The following is a 22865-nucleotide window of genomic DNA, read 5'->3' as shown; positions in this document are numbered from 1 at the left end:
CCGAGCGCGGTCGAAGGTGTTGTGCTCGTACGTCTTCACCGTACGGCGATAGCGTGTGCGTGTCGGCGTCCGCAGCGTCATCGTGAGCCCCTGGGCTTCGAACCCCGCGACAGCCGCCTCGACGCGCGCGTGGCGAGCCCTCGCGAGCGCTGCGCCCTTCGCATCGAGCCCGTCTTTGGTGCCGGGGGTGTCGACGAGCCCCGTGGTGAGCACAGCGACGGTGAAGGCCTCGGGCGCGAGGAGGACGGAGAACTTGATGGCGGCAATGACCTGCTGCCTGCACGCACTCGGAGAGGTGGTAGGACGGCATGGCGGCGATCTGCATGTCGTGGATCGAGTTGTACTTGCCACCCTCGGTGTTGATCACCATGATCTTCCTCGCGCCAGTGGGGGACGCGCGTAGGAGGGGAGGAAGGCGTGGATGGAGTGGATCGTGCCGAGGCCATGATTTGGAACTGCCATGGGGGCGGTCAGTGCGAGACTGGAGGGGAGGGGCACGGAGGCGTACGGCGTGGGCGAGGCTGGCATCGAACTCGGCCATGTCGGGGATGTTGAGGAAGTCGGTGAAGATGACAGGAGGAGAGCGGCGCATGGCGTTGTGGATGAGGCAGTCAAGGCCTCCGCCGGTCTTCTCGGCGACTTCTTTCCTGGCACGCTGGACAAGGACGTGTCAGCGAAGTCGCCAATATTGCCTTCAAAAATGTGGACGTTACTGAAGCCGTGCTGCTTCATCGTGTCCTGGAGGTGCACCGAGGTTGCGGACGGCGAACACGGAGTTTGCGGGTATGGATGCCTGGAGACACGATATGTTAATGCTAGGGAATTTATATACGACAGGACTATCAACGTACAAGTTGCACAACAAATTTGAGGCCGATGCCGCGAGAGGCACCAGTAACCGCGTATATGAAGATCATTGAGACTGCAAGAGGATGAGGTGGATGTTACCCGTGGCACGCCACCGGAGGGTCAATCTGGGTCATCGACATGATGTTCTGGTGACCGGAAGCCCTGGGCAGTGGGAAGCCTCGTGTTGACTCGGAAGTCTCACATGATATCCGCGTCCCGACAGCCCTTTCAAGAACAGGCGCTTATCCACTTGTTACATATGTTACACCACCCCTTCGAGCCCCATGTAACTAACGCGTTACTTACAGTGTAAGTAACGTACATAATAAGTTTTGTAAGTAACAACAGGGTATGTAGTCGATCCCTAGTGCGCGTCCACAGGTACTTCTTCCGGCTTCGGAAAGCGTCTCGTTGCCAGCGTTCTCGCTCGTGGAGACTGCGTTATTGCGACTGCCCGCAACGTCGAGAAGCTTGCAACTGTATTCCCCAACCCCGATCGCACGCGCCTGAGGCTCGTGCAACTCGACATCTCGGACCCGAACGAAGTCATCCAGCAGCGCGTCAAGGAGGCCCTTGGCGCCTGGGGTCGGATAGACGTCGTCGTCAACAACGCCGGCTACGGCGTTAAGGCCATCCTCGAAGAAGGAGGGTGAGTAACCACTCGCTTCACGACGTCCGTGTGGGAGGTGCTGACTGGCTGCTTGTAGGGCCCTCGCCGCGCTCACTCAGTTCCAAACCAACATTTTCGGTGTGCTCAACGTCACCAACGCCGTCCTTCCGCATATGCGTGAACGCCGCGCTGGCACTGTTGTCATGATCGGCTCCCGCTCCGCGTGGCGCGCAGAGGCTTCGGTGCGTCTTCTTCTCCCGCACACCCCTGTCCATCCGCTAACCTCGTCCCTCCACAGCCCAGCGGCCCCTACGCCGCGTCGAAAGCCGCCCTTCACGCGATTGGCGAAACCTACGCGACCGAGCTCCGTCCCTTCGGCGTGCGCGTCCTCATCGTCGCCCCCGGCGCCTTCCGCACCGAGGGCGTGCACGCGTACCCGGCCACGATCAACACCCACATCCCCGCCTACGACGCCGCGCGCAACGCGGGCATGGAGCGCTTCGCGAGCATCGCGGGCCACGAGTCCGGCGACCCCGCGCGCGCGATGGAGCTCGTCGTCGACGTCGTCAAGGGCGAGGGCCGCGCGCAGGGCCGCGAGTGGCCGCTGTGGCTCGTGCTCGGGCGCGACGCGTACGTGGACGTGCGGGCGAAGACGCAGCGGCTGCTGGACACGATGAACGCGTGGGAGGACGTCGCGACGGACCTCGACTTCGAGGCGTGCTGAGCGCGCGCCGGGTCGGACGCTTCTCTTCTTGCCTTGAGCTCGCTCGCGACGAGCTCGGACGTTATTTATCCATAAGTATGCCCATCCACGCCCGTCCCATCGCCGCATCCGTATGTCTCCCGCTCGCTCCCCGTCCCCATCCCCGTCCGCATTCTGCTGTCGCCTCGCTCTGTTCGTTCATCATCTCACACATGCCCCTCATCCATCATGCTTCCGCTCTGCATATCTCCTCTCACGGACACTGAGTTACGCCATGCTGTACTGACTCCGCATTTCCGCCCCGGATCCCGTCTCCTCTCGCATACGCACCCGCATCCCATCTGTAGCACTTGACTGCCTTCCAAGTCTCATGGATCGTCGGCCTGGGCCACGTATCTCACATACTCTATCCCCCTATAATTCTGCCATCCGATGTTGTATCCGGATTCCGCTGCATGGAATTAATGTATCCATCTCATTGTTTCCAACCTTGACTGGATGGATGGATTTTGCCCGGCTGCAGGCACGAACACAGTGAGGTGACTTGATCCACACATGTTTGCCTCAGAAGAGTCCATGCGAGTAAGACGGCTTGATTTATTGACGACGGAGCTTGGAAGTTTGGGAGCTGGGGTATTGGGCGCCTATCATACGGTGAGCTCTCCTCCTTACCACCACATGCTCCATCTGCTAATCTATCGGTGGTGCCCTCCCATCTACCCTCTCTCGACGCTGTCAGCATGGGTGCCGTCTCCGTAATTTGGACTGGGTGAATCGTCAGACTGCAGCCCCCGAGCAGAAGAAGTCAGTCGGCGGTGCGCTGGCTGCTGCTTTACACCACATCGACGCTGTCTGTATGCTGCGAGTGGGCGGTTCCCCATCAAGGTGACCACTCCCCCGACCTTCTGAGATCTATTCTACGACGCTCCAGTGGTCAACACACTCGAATCGTTGGGTGCCGATAGGGAAGTTGCCCGGCACCGCAGTCATGGGATGTGTCTGAGCGGCTCGACGGCTCGACGGCCCACCTTTTGTTCCGTCACCACCCACCACCGACCTGGCTAGGAAGCCAGCAACACCAGGCGGGATCCACGGAAGACGTGCTTGGTAAGACGGTCCCGCCGGTCTCTATGTCGCTATCGCAGCCTGACGTCAGCTGCAGCGTCGCGCTCCCGCGCATATACATACCCTCGTCGCCTCTCGTTCTCGCGCCTGGACTCTCCGCCTTCCACACAGTTCGCCCGCACACAGACCTCTAGATAACGCAAGCATGTCGAGCGTGCCCCTTTTCAAGCTGAACACGGGCGCGATGATGCCCGCCGTAGGTGCGCACTCGGGCGGTCGGGAGATCGGGCAGATCGCCGTTCGCTGAGGCCATGGCTTGGCAGGGCTCGGCGGATGGGGCGGACACACGACGGAGGAGCGCGAAAACGCGTGGACGTTCATGCTCATGGCGCTGCAGGTGCGTTCTCTGCGTCGACGTCTTGTATGCGAGGTGCCCACTATGTGCGTTCTACCAGTCGGGGTACCGCTTGATCGACACCGCTTGGGCCTACCGTGAGTGCACCCTTTCTCTATCACGCGCGTGAGGGGAGAAGTGATGCGGGCGGCGCGCAGATACGGAGAAGGCTACGGGCGAGGCGATCAGGAAGTCTGGCATCCCGCGCGATCAGATCTGGGTCACCACAAAGCTCCAGTGCGTCCCTCTGTCCGCCGCGGTGGCCAAGATCTGACGTGGCGCAGCAACCAGCACCAAGGCGTTTTCGTCGAAGAGTACTTCGAGGACTCGCTCAAGAAATTGGGTCTGGACTATGTCGACCTGGTGAGCGTCGCTCCTTCCGTCGTCTGGTACTGGCGCTGAGGTGTCTGGGGTCTCGGTTTAGCTGCTGCTGCACTGGCCGCAAACCGCGAAATATACTCGTGCGCGTTCTCATGATCCCGCGCGACCCTCGCTCACGCCGCACCCACAGCGGACGGGAGCGATGCGCTGGACGCGACGGGAAACCTCATCTGCTACGACACCCCGATCTTCAACGAGTCCTGGGCGCATATCGAGAAGATCCACGCGAGCGGGCGCGCGAAGGCGATCGGGGTCAGCAACTTCTCCATCAAGAAGTGCGTCTCCTCCCCCCTTGTGTGTGCGGTGCGCGCCAACACGGCCGCGGCGCGCCGGCGCGCGGGGAGCTGTGCTGTGGTTCTGACTGACGCGTTCCTAGCCTCGAGAAGGTGTTCGAGACCGCCCAGATCGTGCCGGCGGTGAACCAGGTCGAGTGCGTCTCCAGCTCGTCGCGTGGTGGTCGTGCGCTCACCCCCGGTCTGCACTCTACGCAGGATGCACCCGTACCTGATCCAGCAGGACCTGAAGGACTACTGCGACGCCAAAGGCATCGTCCTCACCGCGTACACGCCCACTGGCTACGACACCGTCCGGAAGGACCCGACGATCCTCGAGCTCGCGGCGAAGTACGGGGTCTCGGGCGGGCAGATCGTGCTCGCGTGGCACGTCGCGCGCGGCGTCGCGGTCGTGCCGAAGAGCGCGAACGAGCAGCGCCAGAAGGACAACATCAACGTGCGTCGCTATTCGAGCCTCTGCTGCTGGTCTCGCGTCCTGACCGACGGCCTGTGCTGGGGTGTAGCTTCCCAAGTTGGATGCGGAAGACGTGAAGCGGGTGAGCGCGCTTGATCAGGGCAGACGGCTGTGTAACGCGGCGAATAAGGAAGGGAAGGTGTGGGGGTGGACGTATGAGCAGCTCGGATGGTGATGACAGTGCGTGTAACATCATTACCAGATGGTCATGAGCCTCGCCGAAAGGTGGTGTACGATACTCGTATTAAGTCTTCAAGTGCGATCTTGTCATCGGAATAAGACGCTTTACTGAACACGGAGAGGATACCTCGACTCACAGGTGGGGTTAGTAGGCGCGCCCGGTCAGGAGGGAGATCATTGCCGCGCGTCCGACTTCGGACTCGCAAGCCTATACCAGCAAATCAGACTATGCTCTGCTTGAAGACTGCGTTGCACTGTTAAAAGCGTCCGTCTCATATTTCTTGCCTCGTTAGTCACACATCGACACGACGACACCCCCAATTCTCACCCGGCGTGCTTCAGATATCCGCCTTTCGCATTTATGGAGAACACCATGCACGGCATCATCACCCCAAAGACACAATTCAAATGGCCAAATCGCGATCCCCTACTCGCTTTCCCAAGCCAGTATACAACCGGGCCTTCCGTGGAAAACGGATTTGATGGAATGGCCGTCGGGTCGGAGACTGAGCGGAGAGTGGGCGCTAAGTATAGAAGGGAGTGAATGCATAGCTAGCATTTCGGCCAGAGTGTCGACCGACGATAGGCAAATGGACCGTTGCTAGGGAGCCTTGGAAAAGAGCCTCACGAGACTCGAGAGTGCGATCATAGGTTTCCTTGCCAGCAGCGTGGATTAATCAGGGGAGCGAGAAAGCGAATGTACTTGATGCACAGACGACAGAGGATGGGTTTTTCGGCTACTACATAAGAGACACTCTATTTCTCCAGTGGCAGTCGATCGTGTAAATAGCCTGTGTGGTACCGTTCACTCAACGCATGTCAGGGGAATAGGAGGTGCTTAAAGGACACAAGAACGTGGCTTTGACAGACGCCGGAGAGGGGGAGCTAAATAAAAGTCTACGGACAGGAAACGGAGTCGAACTAACGTACGGGTGATCACTCCGACGCTCTTACCAACTCCACTACCTGTCCGTTGCACCCGCTGAAAATTTATAGTTTGTGTACCATAGGTTCATCCTCCGGGAGGTAAACTTGAACGTTTGAACTCACGTGGAACTTGTTGATCCAGCATTTGCCGATCTACACCCCGCACCCAGGCATATTCCCTCACCCTCTCAGTCTTGGGGGTTCTCTGGCGTCACATCGGCGGCTGATCTACACAAGGTCGTAGAAGGTTTGCTCGGGCGCAGAGATCGGCCGGGTGTGGATTGAAATCGAAGGGAGAGGGGATCCTTTAAACAGTACAATTGCCACCGAATAAATGCACACACACCAAAGGGATCGCTGAGGGGCATGACTGCGTGTGGTAGACAGACAAAGTATGGCCCGAGTCGTCGAATACCATGCAACTTGTTTCAATCCGAGAGCTGTTCCTCAGCATATGCATCGGAAACCCCCGACTCCCTCCCTCTCTTGCGCAGCGCACTGTTTCATCTGCCCCTCGCGCACAACTCCCCCCTCGACTGCGCTCTCTCTCTTTCAACCCAACGCACCTTCTCTTCCACTGACATTCGCAGCGGCCATCGACGAATTCCGTCGACCCGCTTCCGCCAGCACCACAGCCAACCGCGCTCGTCCCCGACGCCACTCCTCCGCCACTCCAGAGACAACCTTCGCGTACTCCAACACATTTTTCAGCAAGTTTGGGAATGGGGCCTGATCCTTGACGGCACCGCGGCGCGGTAAAAGACTGGCGTCCGAGACCGCGCTCGCGCCCTCCTGATGGATCTCCCAGAACGCATGCGTGACATACGTCCAGCTATGCTTGGGGGAAAGCCAGAGGCAAGGTGATGGGGGAGCTGGGGCGTTCTACCTGGCCAATGGTGCGGAGGAGGGTCCGCCGCCGCCGTTCCGACGGCTGGCGAGCGGGCTCAGAGATGCCGACGTCGTCGTTGGTATGGGATCTGGCGAACCGGGCATCGGAAAGAGCGTTGTGCTGGTCAAGGCCGTTGTCTACGGGATGGGTTTCTAGCCAGAAATACTCAAGTGTTTGGATTTTTATGTGTGTTGATCCGCCTGGTTGCGCTGAAGGAGGTGGACGAAGGGAGATAGCAACGTGAGCAACGACATACTCTCGAGGAATGCTCCTGATGTGGTGGGCGATTTTGGTGACGACGCAGTTGTGAATGGGTATTTACCGATGTCGTCTGTGGAGAGGGGAAACTTTCATAGACGTGAGCAACACAGACTGGAGCTGGTTTTTGGCGATGGGGTTGAAACGTTGATATACGACGTTGCATTAGAAGGGCCCGAGTGAGAGAAGGAGAGGAGGGGCCGCCTTGTGTGTCAACAGCACGATGATGTGACGTCACCCACACGTGATGCATTTCCTCGTCCTCGATCGGTCCTCGAATGGTCTTGGATCTGGCGAGCCACAAGTGCATTCGTATGTATACTCGGTCTTAAGATCTGACAGGTTATGTGGTCTTTGGAAAACGCGATGAAGGCGTTGTGTCGGCGCGTCGCGCTCAGGGCGATGCATGTCACCAGGCGCGCGGCCATGCCGGGCCCGCGTTCCCGTCTGGCCACGGCTCAATCTCTCGCGCTCCCAGCCTGGCTGCGTGCTCCTCTTTCCTTCTCCCTTCTCCCTTCTCCTTTCTCCACCTGCGATCCCCCTTCCCTCTCTTCGCCTCCGGACGCCCGTCTCCACGCCACCGACAACCGTTGCCCGTACGTCGTCGTCATCTCGACATGTTCCAGCGACTCAAAAGAGCCCCCCTTCCCCTCCGACAGCCTTCACTCTCGCCACCATGCAAGTCCAAGTCCTCGCCACCCTCCTCATCTCCGTGCTCGTCTCCGCACCCGCCCTCGCCCGCCCTCTCGGCGACTCTCCAGCTGCGACACTGCTCGTCGGCGGTCCGAACGCAGCTCCCGTCGTGCCGCCCGTCGGCTCGACTCCCCCGCCCAAGACGCACACGTACATGCGCCGTGCCCGCGCACACCCGTGAGCGGGTCCGTGTTCCGCTGCTCAGGGCGCAGCACGGGTTCCTGTGCAGCCCGATATAGACAAGGTGAGCTCCCGACCCAATTCTGCGTGGATGGCATCGGAGCGCATGTAGTCTTGTATGGCGCATGTGCCCATCGAAGGGCGAAGAATGTCCGGGGGCTTCGAGGCGCCCTTGTTGCTTCCATGGTTCATGAGGGCGAAATGCTGATTGTATGCGCTCTTCCCGCAGCCGACTTGGCTGTAGCATCTCCTTTCAACGCTTTTCGACGTCTCACGACCTCACGGACTATTATGCATTTTATGCCGTTGTGCTATCCATTCACATCGCTTTTCACGACCGAACTCTCGAACTTTGTTTACGCACCCTATCGGACTCCATCAGGACATAACGCTTATGTATCCACTACCCTACCTCCCGCGATGCTTCGCACAAAACATCCGGACACCCATCCGTACCGACGCTGTAGCATCAGACCCCGACCGTCGTATCATCGTCCGCAGTATACATAGGCACGAATACTAGTCGCTCGCTCTCCGCACACGCTCGTTCTTAACTTAGCACTCGGCTCTCGGCGATAGCTTCTCTAGCTGCGGGCTGCCATTTCGGTTTTTCTCTCGTAGAAAGCCGGTAATAGCATATAGTTGACATACTTCACGCAGGTGGACCGCGTCGGCAGGCCCATCCGACAGCCGCAATGCGTGTTCCACGTCGCATCCGCAGTGGTGTACAGGGCCGGAGCCCAAGGTCAGAATGTGTGGTGCAGCTCGCGATCGCTCGTGCGTCATTTCTTCAGAAGACGTTTTTCAGGACGTACCTGGTCAGCTTCGAAGACACCCCACCTTCCACATATACTATACGAAGACCTCGCCGGCCTCACCACCCCCCGAGGTGTACCCGTTATCGACGGACGTGCCTCAATTAATTGTACTCAATTGTGAAAAGGGGATAGAATCTATGAAGTCCGGCCTACTTCGACCCCGTCAAAATGCGCTTCTTCGCTATCGCTCCTGCCTTTGTTGCGGAGCGTCCGCCCTCGTCGTTCGCGCCGCCTTCTCCCGGCAGTGCGTGCTACGACTTGCCAAAGCGTACTGACCTTCCCGTCTTCCTGCCCCATCTGGCACCTAGCTCGCGCCAACGCATGTCCCTCTCCTGAGCACCTGTGGCGCAGTTCGTCAGTACAGCGATTTCAGGTGGCGTCTCCATCTCAGATGTGCCACGCCGGGCGCGCACCGGGAGATGACATCGACCTGTCTAGTAAGTAGCGCGTTCTCGAGGCGATCGTGACTCTGGAAGAAGGAGAGATCCTTGGTGAGAGCACTAGATATCGATGCTTGAATTTACACATCTGACAAGATCGCACTCGCTGCTTGGTCCATCGATGTTGCCCGATCGAAAGTCTTCGCAGTTGGAAGGATCAGAGTCGAGGACTGGGACTTCCAGAGTGTCGCGCACTTGAGCCACGTGATCGTGTCAAGCGCGTACATTATAATCCAGTGGTGTGAAACACGAGGCCACGGTGCGGATGCTGCCAACCTCAGTCTGTCGCTCTACCACCACGTGTCATGCTCTCCGAGGTCAAGGTCGAAGAACAGGAACAAGAAGGATCTACAAACGCTGCTCATAAAGCCGTAAAGAGGCTTGCAGAGGTGAGAATTACTCTTGCGCACTCAGACTATAGTCTATGACTCCGACTCGCAGGCTGATACACGCCGTCTGGACGTCCCCACACTGACAGGAGAATGCAGATCTTCGATCACAGCTGGACGAAGCCGCAATTCTGAGCCTGTCACAGCTGGACGAAGTTGCAAATCTGAGGTCACAGCTGGAGGAAGCTGCTGCACAAGTAGGCTCGTCCCCACCTTACCTACGCTCCGAATACTGATTACCTCTTGTGTCTGCTTTGAAGGCGGTACTTGATAGCTTTCGGATCCACGACCTCGAAGATTCATGCACAGTCGCTGAGAACCTGCGGTCAAAATTCATGCAAGCAACCAATAAACTCGCCGAATTTCAGACAAAGGAGTACGCAATGACGTCCGAACGCTCGGCTGAAGTGATAATATCGCATATTTTCTCTCGGAGAAGCGAGCTCACCAATTGACAGGAACTTCGGGAGACTCTGTGGAAGCTTCCTTCACCCAATGGCCCAAACCCGGGAGATAAGACCACACAACCCATCTTCGATTGCGTCGAGGCTTTCGAGATGTCAGAGGTATGGGTTGTGAGCACTTCGCCTCTTCAGACCATTTGCTGAACTATGGACCTAAAGCTCGCGATTCAGGCATGGTTGGTCTGTGTGTCCGAGCTCACGACTTACATGACTGATCCAGTAGTATTTAGCGCCGCAGACGGATACTGCTTCTTCCCCTCACTCTTCTTCGCTCGACACCACGACAGGGACTCCGCATACGTCCTCTACCCTAAATACAAGTTTGAGGTTGGCCAGGAAATCCCGGACCATGCAAGATGGGCGATACATGAAGCCGCCGTACAGTTTGATGCACAGGAGCAACGGGACGTCTTGTATGGCCGGCTGCGCGGGGACGTATGCTACGCGGGCACCTTCTACGCAGACATCGGATCCGTCTGCCTGCCATACGCCCAGGCCTCGGTGATCTGCCAAGAAACTGTCTGCATCTGACTCTGGCGCGATTCAGCTTGACCGCTGACACTCCTCTGCAGGACATCCTCACCATACTCGCTCGAGAGACTCTGAACATGTCTCCCCCATATGAGCAAAGCGATAAGGACCATTATATCAAGATCGTCAAGGATCTGTACTTGAGTGGATACCTTCCGGTACGGTTCCTCGGGCTCCAGCGCGTCTGGTTCAACACGAAACTATTCGGCATCCTGGACACGGAATATAAAGATCACTTATCCCGGAAGGCGCAGGAACAGACGGCTTCGGCCCGCCCAGCTCGCCGCAAACGCAAAAGCGCTCCTGAGAACGTCGAGAGCGGCAGGCCATCGGGGTCGAAAGCTCCGCGCGTGGGGCACGGTGCCGGTGACCCGCGGCCGGTCGGAGCGGATTGACAGCAGCGGCGCAGGGCGAGGGTTCCGGGCATTTTACATAAGCGGGAAAAACGGCGGTGTATGTTTTCTCGATGGGCAAGCTAGGAGTAAATTGCATACCAAACATCTGGCGGAGCGCTAGGAATAGCTTGCGGTGAAGCTTGTGTGGACCATCGATTTGCGACCCGTCGATTGGTGCATTCGAGAAGGAGCTATCCTCGGCGAGAGCACTCTGTTGGAGTTCGGCGCTAGAGGCGCAACCCCGGGCCGCTCGCTTAGGTAATTGTGTAGGTATGGTACTTACTCGCCACACCGGGGGCATTGCCGGATGAAACACGCGGCTTCATGCTTTGTTCATATAGATTGTCCCATTGATGTACCGCACAAACTCATCTTGAGGGACATCCTTGTATCATTGATTGCTAGCCAATCAGAGCTCGAGCTTCCCATGATACGAGGAGAGACATTCAAAATGAGTCCAGATGGCGCATCCGCGAGGCATTCTATATGAGTCATCAAGGAAACGGCTTGTCTCATCGGGAAATGCCCCCGGTGCCATGTACGCCACGCGTTTGCTCCTATCCACCACCATCTCCCGCTCATCTTCCGTCCGTCCGCCTGTCCCCGGTGCCCAGAGGAGCCCAAGCGCGACGCCCTCACCCTCCGACCTGTCCCGATCGAGTCCTACGACCCCGAAATCCCACACACTCAATATCGATGCTTCGAATCCGGGTCTGACTGCCTTGCATCCATTCGGTCGTATCGACATTGCATGATGGAAGCCTTCGTGGTTGATGCTTAGGAAGGATCAGAGTCGAAGACCGGGAGTTTTACTAGAGTACTGGTTGAACATCGCGCACTTTAGCCACGTGATCGTGTCAAGCGCGCACCAGTGGGGTGAAACATGTTACGCATTGAAGTTACGACGCGAGTCGGCTGGGTGCGGATGCTGCCAACTTCAGCCTTTCGCTCTACCACCACGCGTCATATGCTCTTCAGGGTCAAGGTCGAAGAGAAAACACATGAAGAATCCATGAAGGACTCGGAATCGAACACTGCTCATGTTGAAGCCGTAAAAAGGCTTGAAAAGGCAAGGATTGGTTTTGCCCAAACTAGTACTCCTATCCGCAGTCTGACGAATGCCGTCCGGACCTCCCCACACCAACAGGAAAATGCGGATCTTAGGTCGCAGCTGGAGGAAGCTGCAGCGCAAGTAGGCTCGTCCCTAACCTACCTATGCTCCAAATGCTGATTAGCTCTTGTGTTTGCTATGACTCAGACGGCACTTGACAGCTTTCGGATCCGAGACCTCGAAGATTCATGCGCAGTCGCTGAGAACCTGCGGTCAAAATACATGCAAGCAACCAGTAAACTCGCAGAGTTGCAGACAAGGGAGTACGCAATGACCTCCGACCGCTCTGCTGAAGTGATAATCTCACATATTTGCTCTCGGAGAAGCGAGCTCACGAATTTACAGGAACTTGAGGACACTCTGGGAAATCTTCCTTCACCCAATGGCCCAAACCCGGGAGATAAGACCACACAACCCATCTTCGATTGCGTCGAGGCATTCGAGATGTCAGAGGTAGGGCCACGAATACCTCGACTCTTCAGAATACCTGCTGAACCTTGGACCCAAAGCTTGCGATTCAGTCATGGTTAGTCTCTGTGTCCGAGCTCACGACTTGTATGACTGATCTAGTAGTATTTAGCGCTGCAGACGGATACTGCTTGTTCTCCTCGCTCCTCTTCCTTCGACGCGATGATGACTGCGCATACGTGCTCTACCCGAAATACAAGTTCGAGGTTGGCCAGGAGATCCCGGACCAGGCGAGATGGGTGATGCATGGCGCCGCTGCACAGTTTAAGCCACAGGAGCAACGGGACGTCTTGCACGCCCTACACGGAAACATATGCTACGCGGGCACCTTCTACGCCAACCTCGGCCCCGTCTCTCTGCCATACGCCCAGATCTCGGCGATCTGGCCACAAAAGGTCTGCATCTGATTCTAGCGCGATTCAGCTCGACCACTGATGCTCTTCTGCAGAAACTCGGACTCCTCACCGAGCTCGCTCGAAAGACTCTGGGCATGTCTCCCCCATATGAGCAAAGCGATAAGGAACATTATATCAAGATCGTCAAAGATCTGTACCTGAGCGGATCCCTTCCGGTACAGTTTCTTGGGCTCCAGCGCGTCTGGTTCAACACGAAACTATTCGGCATCCTGGACGCGGAATATCAAGATCACCTGAACCGGAAGGCGCAGGAACAGGAACAGACGATTTCGGCCCGTCCGGCTCGCCGCAAACGCAAACGCGCTCCTGAGAACGTCGAGGGTGGCAGTGAGAGCGGCAGGCCGTCGGGGTCGAACGCTCCGCGCATGGGGAGCGGTGGCCCGCGGCCGGTCGGAGCGGATTGACAGCAGCGGTGCGGTGCGAGGGTTCCCGGCATCTTTCCGTGACAAAGTTGATTAGCGTGTGGGGAACCTTCATTTACAGAATGCAGTATGCGACCATCCATAGTCGTGTCGCACCGGGCTCAGACTCTAGGCCCTGTCGGCAAACGAAAATTAACGTTCTGCGCATGCGGCGCCGGACTCCGAGCCAACAATACAATCGAGAACATCTGAACATATCGTACCCGAACCGACTTGATGACGGTGCGGCGATGGCCAATGCAGTTTCCCGAACAAGTGTGGCCTTTTTTCTCGAGGTGATGTCACCCAGCACAAGCAGTCGGACGTGAAATGCGGCCAGATCTCACGGAAATTCCCATCTCCATATAAGTGCCGCTCTTCTTTCTTAATGTGTGGAGTCTCTCCCCGTTTCACAGTTGGGGCACGTCCGTCGACCACGGGTACGCCTCCGGGTGTGGCGGGAACGGCGAGATGTCGTCGAAGCTGACCGTCGTGGGCGTCCCAAAGAATGTCTTTTGCAAGAACGGTTGCACGAGCGAGCTGCGCCGAAACGCGCGATCATGAGCTTCCGACCCAATACACCCGGCGGATGAAACAGCGGATACGCACTACGCAGCCAGCCCGCAATGCAGGTCATCGGGTGGGTGCCGGACGTGCACACCGACGCGGTCGCCCACGCCGAGCGCGTCGAAAACCACCTTCGCGGCGCCGAAAACGACGCTCACCGATCCTTCCGGATTCGTCTGCAACGGGTGTGGTCAGCTGATCGCTGGCGGCGGCGGCGGAGTTGGGGCGTGAATACTGACCCACCAGTCTTCTTGCCCTTCGTCCCACAGGATCGCGCGCTGGGAGCCCCGTCAGCATGGGAGCGGCGCCACAACGGCCGAGACCTACGGGTGCGACGAGAGAGACGAGCTCGTGCGCGTCGAACGGCACTCGCGTCGAGTTTCCGGTGACGTTGTCGAATTTCCAAAGCTCGGTCGTGCTCCAGTACCCGTACTTTGTCGTGATGTTCTCGATCTTCTCGGCGACGCCCTCTGCGTATGTATTGTGTTCGCCTGAGCACAACAAACACAGATGTAAACGGACTCACGGCTTTCGTAGTAGTACCGCCATGGCCCGATGCCTTCGGCCCCACTGGAAAGGGGGAGGGCCAATGTGATCTGTGGAGGGACGAGACCCACGAGGTTAGCAGAGCATACAGACACAAGCCGTGCGCACCCACCCTCTCATCAAAGATTGCCGCGGCGAGCGCCGTCTTGCCATATCGCGAGCACCCGACGACGCCCACGCGGGAAAAGTCGAGCTCTGGGACGACGAGTTCGAGCGCATCCAGGATGCGGTGCTCTGCCCATGCCCATACGCCCATCAGACCTTCATGCACCACAGTGAACGCAGTCAGACAAAGCTGCGCGACGGCATGTACCAAGCGGGCACTCACCGATGTTACGGTCCGGGTACAACTCCCAGAACTCGCCGACGCGCGTCCACGAGTCGTTCCCCACGTCGTTCACGTCAAACTGCACGACAGCGACTCCGGACTCGAGGAAGGGTGTGATGTTTACTGGGGCGAGGTACGTGCCTGCGGAAATGACCACGGGCACGTGGCGGTCTGAGGTGGAATCGAGCTCGTTGTCGTCATCCTCAGGCGTGGGTGGGAAGGTGATATTCGCGACGAAAGTTGCGGATCGGTCGGCGACGCTGACTGTGACTGTGATGTTGCTTCCGGTGCGAGAGGTGTGGACAACCTCCTGCGCGTGGTCGGGCAAGTAACCCCAGAGATATTCTTGGACAAGCGTCTTGAGCTCTGCGCGTCGGCACTCCCAGTCGGCCCGGTCTTCAACACGGCTATCTGAGAGACGGAAAGAGAATGGATCCGGGAGATGAGAAATAATCGGTAGGTCCGAAGGCTGCGAGAGTGGGGTCGGGAGAGGGGCGCATGCTGGCGATGCAGCTCCTACAGCAGCGCCTAGGAGGACTGGAAGCGAGACGAGGACGAGAGAGACGGATGATAAGAATAGCATAGCTGGAGCGCAGGCGAGCGTGTTGGCGTACCTGCGCTGAAACGTGTGCATTTATGCGGTCTGCATGGCTTCGGGAAGCCAGCTCACAAGGGATGACGCTCTGAATGGGGAAGTTGGAACTTGGCGCGTTTACGTGGGTGGATTGTACCTGATAGTCATGGGATGTTCATGCAGGTTGTCTCAGAAGAGCATCCTTGGGCTTTAGCGGCGTTTGGAGGGCCATGGGCGAACGAGAACGCACTGTCGCAGCAGCAGACTCGAGCGGCGTGGAGCAGAACGGGCCGCATAGATGCTGCACCGGTCCGGTGAGTTTGTCATGATTTGTGTAAGACGACTGTGGGCACACCCACTGATATCGCACGCAGGTCAAACAACGTGAAACTTAGAGAGAATCAAGAGGAGGTATCGCCCAGATGAGCGCAGGACGCAGGGTGGTGGACCCAGAGCACCGATTTCGCGCCCTAAAATCGATTATATAATCACTTACTTGATGTCCCACGACTAACCTATGCGGGCGCTCTCCGTCTTCTCTGCTGCCGTCATCATCGAGCCTATGCTACCACCACCGCCATGCCGTGTTCTCCCCTTTTCAGCGGGCAACTAGTCAGCCAGATTATCCATCTTTACCGTCGTTGGCCGTTCCCTTCAGCGCCTCACGGTACACGTCACCTTCCGACCCACAAGCTGATGTCGATGTTTTCTCAGCTGCCCGAAAATCACTCGATCATGCTTGCCGAACACTTCGGGATAGGTGCAACGTGCACGCCATCTGTGGAAAGTCACAACATTAATATTTCTTGTATTAAGTGCGCCGTGTGCAGGTTGGATTCTAACAGCGGATCTCAGAGCACATGCTGAAATCAATATTTTTATACAAAATAAACATCCGTTCTTCATCCCTCATACAACAAACCTTCTCTCGCATCTGTGGGAGACGCGATTTGTGATGTCTGCCGGTGCAGTAAAAGAGACCGGTGAAACGCGCTCCGTGAGTACATCAGCTTGTTTTCCACAAGCTAAAAAGTCAATGACGCTCTGGTTGCAGGACATGATGAAGATACAGCCTGCTCGCGTGGACCGAATCCCAGGGCGCGAAGCTTACCCAAGTTTTTCAAGTTGTGCCGCCACTGCGACCCCATCACAGACTCCGCTTGCTTCGCACTTTCCCCCAGGCGGTCCCCGTGAGCTCTTCGGATATCTCCCCGCGCGGGCTGGTTTCCCACCGGGCCGCCCCTCCTCAGTCCGTGATTTGCGGTCTCGCCTGTGCAATCCAGGTGCGCGTTCCGGCTTACCCCGAATGACCCGTTTCCTCGTCCACGCGTTGTTGACGTCTGCGCTCCTGCCAGGGTGTGCGGGGCATACGAGGCGAACCGATTCAAGTCTTCGGCTCTCGTGACGAACAATGTCCTCGACTTGCGGATCCGCGAAGCCTGGGTGCGTTGGTTCTCACCTTGGAACCGGTCCTGGACATGTGGGATGAGGACGCAACGCACAGTCTCAATTCCCAGGAACATGGTCGCACGCGTGCGGCTCGGACCGCTGATCTTTGATGTTGCGATGCGTCCCACCCCTTTACTCCTGTCACACGCGGGAAATCTGGCTTCCAGGCGGCGCTACGAACGGCGAAGCACGGTCCCGGCTCGAGGGTCGAGAACGATAAACTATGATCAACAGTAAGGTGAGTTCTCGACATCGGTGCGCCCGCCTTTCTCTTTCGCCAGCTAATTGGCTATCGGGATTGAGTCTTCAGTCCACTGCCTACGGGTTTGAAGCATGAGCGGTATCCAGTACGTTGGCTGTTACGGAAACTCCGGTGATCAACCTAGCGAAACTAGTGCATTAGGGAGGAGGTCAACGGCAAGAGAAGATGGAACCTGAAATTTTCCAAACATCCGACGATACCCACCACACACAGCGACTATTATCGGGTACCGCGCAAGGATTGCACATGACCATGTCCGAAACTGTTGTGCGTATCCGGAGAGCTGTCAAGGTAATGGCCCCGAAACGTTTGACTGACCAACAAGTACCATCCCAATGTCCACAATGGCTATGCGAGACGGAAGGTAGATATGGACGCGTTTGAGATGTCGCTTCAATATAAGTACTCGGGAGCTTTCTCGTTGTCTCTCATCAAACTACGACAAGATGAGCCGACGCACCAGCAGTCACGCGAACTACTCCTCCAGCTCTCGCCGCGGGACTCGGGTCGCGTCGCACATCCACGACCTCCCCATCGAACTCGTTCAACAGGTCTTCCTCTTCGCCTGCACCGACGGGGGCCTCATGGGATGCTCGCTCTCTCGGGTCTCCCGCTCCTTCCGTACTGCAGCACACCCGGTCAGGTACCATTCGATCGCGCTCACCGGTCTCGGGCAGATTGCGTCCTTCACTGCGCACTACCAGCACGTCCTCGCCGCCGCCGCCCGTTCATCGAACCCAGGCGCATACCCGAAGGTCCAGCACCTGTATGCGATGTCGCACAAGGAAATGCTACGCCGCAAGGTGTTCGAGCACGACGACGACGACGACGACGACCTCGACCTCGCCTTCTCCGCGCTCGCACTCGACCCGCGCCCCGCTTCGGCGAGCACCCTCGCGCCGCTCCCAGCGCTGCTGCAGCTCGTCGCGCCGGACGTGGTAACGCTCTGCCTCGCGACGGTGTACACGCACACGACGCTCTTCGCCGGGTGCGGACCGTTCCGCGCGCTCCGGCAGCTGACGGTCGCGCGCATGCAGGGCGTCGACGTCCCGCCGGCGCGTGCGCGGCCGCTGCCCACGCCGCTCTTCCCCGCACTGGAGGAGCTGCACATCGCGATGGGCGTGCTCGACCACAGCTTCGAGCACCTCTTCTGCCACTGGACGGAGCTCGCTCCGCGCACCGCCGCGCTGCGCCTGTCGGACGTGCCGTGGCGCGTGGGCGCATCCTGCATGTGCGAGACGTTCGGTGAGTTGCGCGATCCCTTCCGTCCGCTCCGTCCGCCCTTCCTTTCTTGGTGCACGTCGCGGAAATTCGGGCTGTACACGTCTGGGTGCGCACGGACTGAGCGACCCCTATCCCGCACCCTCCTTCCTGCACATACAATGGCTAACCGCGGACTCACAGGTGAACGGCCGCGCAACTACGACCCGGTCTTCCCGAGCCTACGCGTGCTGTTCGTGCAGCCGTTTCCGTCCCCGCCTCCCGGACGAGCGGAGGCCCCCGCGCTGAGTGCTCAGCGGCGCGAGCTCATGCATGCCATCACGGACCTCGGTCGGCACCCCCGCCGGGGTACCGCGGTGCGTGTGCTGCAGCAGAACAACGACTGCGGTGCCCAGCACTCGGTCGACCTCCGTCGCGGGTGGCTCGAGGGCGTCGCGGGGCGCTCTGGTTTCTGGGCGGGCGGGGTGGACGCGCGGATGTAAGCGTCACCGTGCGGGGCCGGGGAAATGCCGGAACGGGGTGAACTGCGGTGGCAGTACGCAGCTGAGATGATGGTGGTTTGCCTATTTATGAACAACTTCTTGACAACTTCGTGTTTGTGCATGTATAGATCGCGGCCAGATCCACTGGACCTTTAGCTCATCAAATCGGGTTCGGATCCGCGGTCCAGCCAAGCTCAGACCCTGGTCAAAGGTCAAAGTATGCGATGAGTACATGCATAAACATAAAAAAACGAGCCTTTCATTGTCCCAGCCACCACGCGCCGCGCGAAACAACCCACGGTCGCAGTGGAGGTCCCGTCCACTAACGGGTGGGAGCGGGCCGTCGGCTCCGCCCGAGCGCGCGATCTGGGGGGTGGCACGAGCGTCGAGCGTCTTTGGATCGTCCCGCTTTTGCTTCTGACCGCGACGTCGTTTTGTTCTCCCATCTGTGCGCCGCGTCGACGACCACAAACATCCCACAGAACTGCGCCTGAATCCGGTCGAATTCCAAGTTCCATATGGAGTCCCTCCCCACCGAGATACTACACGTGATATTCAAGCTCGCATGCACCGACGGCGGCCCCACAGGAGTCCGTCTCGCGCTCGTTTCCAAACACTTCCGCGTGGTCGCGCGGGCGGTACGCTTCCACTCCGTTGCGCTCCGCGACCGCGCCAGCGTCGACATCTTCCACCGCGCGTTTGTCCAGGAGATCAAGGAGGCACAGCAGGGGTCGGAGAACCCATGCACCCCCATCGTCCAGCACCTCTTCGTGGCAGAGCGGGCCACCCAGCGCAGGTTCGTAAACGTTGATACAGAGAACGGAAGGTACCGTGAACGTCCATTCCTCTCTGTGCAGGCGGACGTGTACCTCGGGCGAATTCTGCACCTGCTTCTCCTGCAGCCCCATCAAGAAAGTTCTTACCCTCGCCGCCCCGACCCTCGAGACCCTCGCGCTCGCTGCACACAATATCCCGCTCTCGTTATTGTTCTCCGTGGCGCCTACCCTTCCCGCCCTGCGGGAGCTTACCGTGTTGGGACATACACCGAAGTACTTCTCCGAGCTCCCTCCCGGGAAGTGCGTTCGTGTACTCCCCGCCCTCAAAATGCTCCACCTCATCCTCGAGGACTTCACCACGTCTTCAAAACCCACGACCATCTCGAGCGATCTCAAGAGGTGGTCCTGCGCGGCACCAAAGCTCCACGGCGTCCGCCTGTCCCGCGCGCCTCAGGCGGCGACTCTCTCCTGGTTGTCGGCCATGCTCGGTGCGTCCTTCTGCCTCGCTCGTTCTCTGCGACGCCACTACCACCGCACTTGCCACCGCCTTCGCATCAGTGTCTCGCACATACACCGTCTGATGTGCTCATGTTGCGCGCAGTCCCCAAGCGCGAGGACCGGCCGAGCCCGAGCGTCCGCGCCATCGCCCTCGAGGTGGTCGCCCACCGCCGCGGCGAGCCGGACCAGCTTCCGGAGATAGAGGCGTGCGAGGGGAAGACCCCGGCGGAAATTGCCCTCTGCGTGACGCGCCCGCGCAAGTCGTACGGTGCGTGTCCCGCGTTGGAGACGAAGCTCGAGAGCGAGTGGACGGACAGGGTCGAAGGGTGGGATGGCGGGTGGCCGCGGGTCGTGCTAATCTGAGTCTGCGGGCGATCGAGCGACCAAAGTGCGTAAACCGCGTGCGCTGTACTTTTACTCCACAACTGCTACGGATCCATTGGCTGGAGGTTTCACAATGTAAGAATACATATGACGTTCAATACTTCTGGAGCGTTACATCGTTTCACGTAAACTACACTGCAGTGGGCGCTTTCACGTCTGCAGCTCGCTTCGCGTCGCGCTCTTCCTTCAGGTACCTTATTTCCTCAGGATCGACGACCTTAAACGGACATGTCAGCCAATTCCCGCCGCTGCGTCTAGTCCAGAGCCCCATGTCCTCCAAGAGGTCATCCGCGTGCTGCGGCCAACTGCCCGCAGTACGTCAGTGCTCGAGCTCGCCCCCAACACGCTCCGGACATTACAGACATGCGGAACTCACTTCCAAAACGCGACGTAGCCCGTGATGTTCGGCGTCCGCGCGACCGGGACCTGCGGGTACCGCGCGCGCATCCACGCGCCCGCGCGCTCCGCCTCGGCGCGCGCGTCCGCAGGGGTAGCGAGGAGGCGCATGGCGTCCTCGAGGAAGTAGGCCGAGATCCAGTGCGCGGCGACCTCGTTCGTGTACCCGAAGTTCGCGGAGAGCTTACAGGGAAAGAAAGGGGGGATAGGGCGCGGCGTTTCAGCACGCCGAGCGGGGCGGAAGGGTGGAGAAGAAGAGGGGGAGGAGAGACGTACGACGGCGCCGTTGATGGCGAAATCGCGCTGCGCGATGAGCTTCGTGGGGACAGAAGCGCGCGGCGTCTGGGTGGAGGGGAGGGGCGTGCTTCAAGGTCTTGTAATTCCATTTATGATCGTGCTGCTTGGACGGATCGACTGTCTGCGCGGTCAGTCCAAGTTCACTGAGAGTCTCTGTATAAGCACGTGGGTAAGTAGGATGGGGAAGTTCAAGAGTCCGCTAGGTGCCTTGACTAAATGTCGACCACGAGGACTTGTAACGAGTACCGAAAACAACTGCGCTAGCTGGGATCGATCTGCCGTCCTCCAGCACGAGCGACTGACCGTCGGACCCAAACCTCTCGGCGCGGGCACGGGGTATGAAGGCAATCTTTCCTGCGTTGACCAGAGCGTGAAATCCATTTGCACGAGGTATGCCTTCGTCGTTCGTGCGAATGTTCCAATACATAGAAGAGGTATCGCGCAAGGGAGAATCTCGCGGGAGGTCCATGGCATCGTGCTATAGAGTGTTCGACGAGAATGAAACGCTCAAGCAATTGACAAGTACCTAGTACCTACTGTGCCACCAGAGATCGACAATCTTCCCAGTGGAAGTCTTGTGAAGGAATCTTCTGCAGAGCAAAGGGCTTAAGTACGTACATGACAAAGTAATGGATCAGTACTTACTCGACAGGGGTACGCAGGACGGGATGAGGAAAAAACACTGACATAAGTCTGAACCGGGTGAGTGAGAAACCTCACTAGAACCACTGAGCTTCGCGCTTGCCTGCTTTTCCTCATCCACCCCGGCATTGATTTGGAAGATGCGGTGAACGAATCGAATTTGCTGAAGACGATAGTAACCTTTTGGCCCTGGTTGGCCAGAATCAAATACTCTTGCGCTGACTTGCCTCCACCAGCCACGACGACAGGCGCAGGGTTGCGTTCTCCCTTCGTGGTATCCGCCACAGTGAGGAGCTCCTTACCCCTGGGTCCAATATCAGCACTGTGAAGCACAAGGCCACGGAAGCCTATCGCGGCAGCATCCGATGAACTCAGCCCGTCAGAGAAATTGGGCTCGTTACAACCCTGGAGGTTCACGGATATGAACGTCGGCGTGCCAAGAGAAGTAGCTAGATGACTCACTCCGATGCACATCACGACACGACCGTACTCTCGCGTCTCCTTCTGAGATGATGATGATGATGTATTCATGCCAGAACATTAAGTAACGTCTCCTTCTGAGAGGTCGCGCGATGAGTGAGATCAACCAGCGATCCGGCCCCAGATGGATTGCGGCGGATGTCTCTGACTTCGACCCCGTACTCGATCTTACCCTCCAAGAATTTTGATGCGAAGGCGTCGGTGTATGCGCTGAGGTCGTCTCCCGTGAGTCGTCCGTCCTTTTCGGAGGGGGAGCTCGCCATCGGAGAAAGACATACTCTCCGTGTACACTGCCTCGGCTTTCAGTTGTGGCCCGGAAAAGAGAGCAAAGGTTACACACTTTTTGAGACGTAAACCAGTGTAGACACGGTCACGCGTCCAGACCCCACCCGGAATAACATCCCGAGTGAGAATTTGGACGTTACGGAAGCCGTCACGGACCGGGACGTGGGCGGTGATGAGTCCCGCGACGCCTGCACCCACAATCGCAATGGAGGGCGTGAGTGGGTTCATCCAACTAGGGGATAGTGAACTGAGATGCTAAGAGGAAAGGACGAGAGAGAGCGCGACATTCATCAGTCCTTGTATACAGCCAGGCACATCACAGCCCCCAAGGCGTACGAGGCCAAGCCCGCGTGAGTCGGACGAGCGCGC

General features: G+C 58.3%; 8 protein-coding genes across 8 annotated transcripts; 6 read left to right on the top strand and 2 right to left on the bottom strand.

Moving 5' to 3' along the window:
• Positions 1-421: 421 nt before the first annotated feature.
• BXZ73DRAFT_88999 (NAD-P-binding protein) lies at positions 422-2183 on the top strand (the record flags this gene model as incomplete). Its single annotated transcript, XM_048025136.1, has 4 exons — positions 422-433; positions 1218-1498; positions 1557-1701; positions 1758-2183. The coding sequence occupies 4 exons, from the start codon at positions 422-424 to the stop codon at positions 2181-2183; spliced, it is 864 nt and encodes a 287-aa protein (XP_047879804.1).
• A 1249-nt stretch (positions 2184-3432) lies between these two features.
• BXZ73DRAFT_43962 (reductase AKOR2) lies at positions 3433-4924 on the top strand (the record flags this gene model as incomplete). The annotated part of the gene is made up of 10 exons (XM_048019247.1): positions 3433-3487; positions 3551-3624; positions 3683-3719; positions 3780-3858; positions 3906-3984; positions 4046-4082; positions 4133-4277; positions 4379-4432; positions 4494-4731; positions 4799-4924. The coding sequence occupies 10 exons, from the start codon at positions 3433-3435 to the stop codon at positions 4922-4924; spliced, it is 924 nt and encodes a 307-aa protein (XP_047879803.1).
• A 4515-nt stretch (positions 4925-9439) lies between these two features.
• On the top strand, positions 9440-10913 carry BXZ73DRAFT_99502 (uncharacterized protein; the record flags this gene model as incomplete). The annotated part of the gene is made up of 7 exons (XM_048028029.1): positions 9440-9523; positions 9613-9720; positions 9784-9930; positions 9982-10089; positions 10147-10163; positions 10218-10506; positions 10560-10913. 7 exons carry the CDS (start codon positions 9440-9442, stop codon positions 10911-10913), a joined length of 1107 nt encoding a protein of 368 aa, XP_047879802.1.
• A 1381-nt stretch (positions 10914-12294) lies between these two features.
• BXZ73DRAFT_99501 (uncharacterized protein) lies at positions 12295-13312 on the top strand (the record flags this gene model as incomplete). Its single annotated transcript, XM_048028028.1, has 5 exons — positions 12295-12318; positions 12370-12477; positions 12534-12550; positions 12605-12887; positions 12941-13312. The coding sequence occupies 5 exons, from the start codon at positions 12295-12297 to the stop codon at positions 13310-13312; spliced, it is 804 nt and encodes a 267-aa protein (XP_047879801.1).
• A 407-nt stretch (positions 13313-13719) lies between these two features.
• Positions 13720-15333, bottom strand: BXZ73DRAFT_43946 (uncharacterized protein; the record flags this gene model as incomplete). Its single annotated transcript, XM_048019243.1, has 7 exons — positions 13720-13849; positions 13919-14052; positions 14116-14154; positions 14204-14346; positions 14403-14472; positions 14535-14683; positions 14751-15333. The coding sequence occupies 7 exons, from the start codon at positions 15331-15333 to the stop codon at positions 13720-13722; spliced, it is 1248 nt and encodes a 415-aa protein (XP_047879800.1).
• Positions 15334-17481: 2148 nt separating this feature from the next.
• On the top strand, positions 17482-18738 carry BXZ73DRAFT_99499 (uncharacterized protein; the record flags this gene model as incomplete). Its single annotated transcript, XM_048028027.1, has 2 exons — positions 17482-18280; positions 18440-18738. 2 exons carry the CDS (start codon positions 17482-17484, stop codon positions 18736-18738), a joined length of 1098 nt encoding a protein of 365 aa, XP_047879799.1.
• A 518-nt stretch (positions 18739-19256) lies between these two features.
• BXZ73DRAFT_76013 (uncharacterized protein) lies at positions 19257-20375 on the top strand (the record flags this gene model as incomplete). Its single annotated transcript, XM_048022333.1, has 3 exons — positions 19257-19534; positions 19641-20002; positions 20116-20375. The coding sequence occupies 3 exons, from the start codon at positions 19257-19259 to the stop codon at positions 20373-20375; spliced, it is 900 nt and encodes a 299-aa protein (XP_047879798.1).
• Positions 20376-20526: 151 nt separating this feature from the next.
• On the bottom strand, positions 20527-22724 carry BXZ73DRAFT_88996 (FAD/NAD-P-binding domain-containing protein; the record flags this gene model as incomplete). The annotated part of the gene is made up of 12 exons (XM_048025135.1): positions 20527-20701; positions 20773-20975; positions 21069-21134; positions 21208-21242; positions 21303-21567; positions 21646-21679; positions 21735-21782; positions 21835-22136; positions 22194-22235; positions 22271-22466; positions 22490-22501; positions 22552-22724. The coding sequence occupies 12 exons, from the start codon at positions 22722-22724 to the stop codon at positions 20527-20529; spliced, it is 1551 nt and encodes a 516-aa protein (XP_047879797.1).
• Positions 22725-22865: the final 141 nt, after the last annotated feature.

Source organism: Epithele typhae (assembly GCF_022376455.1).
Source record: "Epithele typhae strain CBS 203.58 chromosome Unknown BXZ73scaffold_12, whole genome shotgun sequence".
In the NCBI taxonomy this organism is placed as follows: Eukaryota; Fungi; Basidiomycota; class Agaricomycetes; order Polyporales; family Epitheliaceae; genus Epithele; species Epithele typhae.
This window is presented reverse-complemented; position numbering and strand designations above follow the sequence as displayed.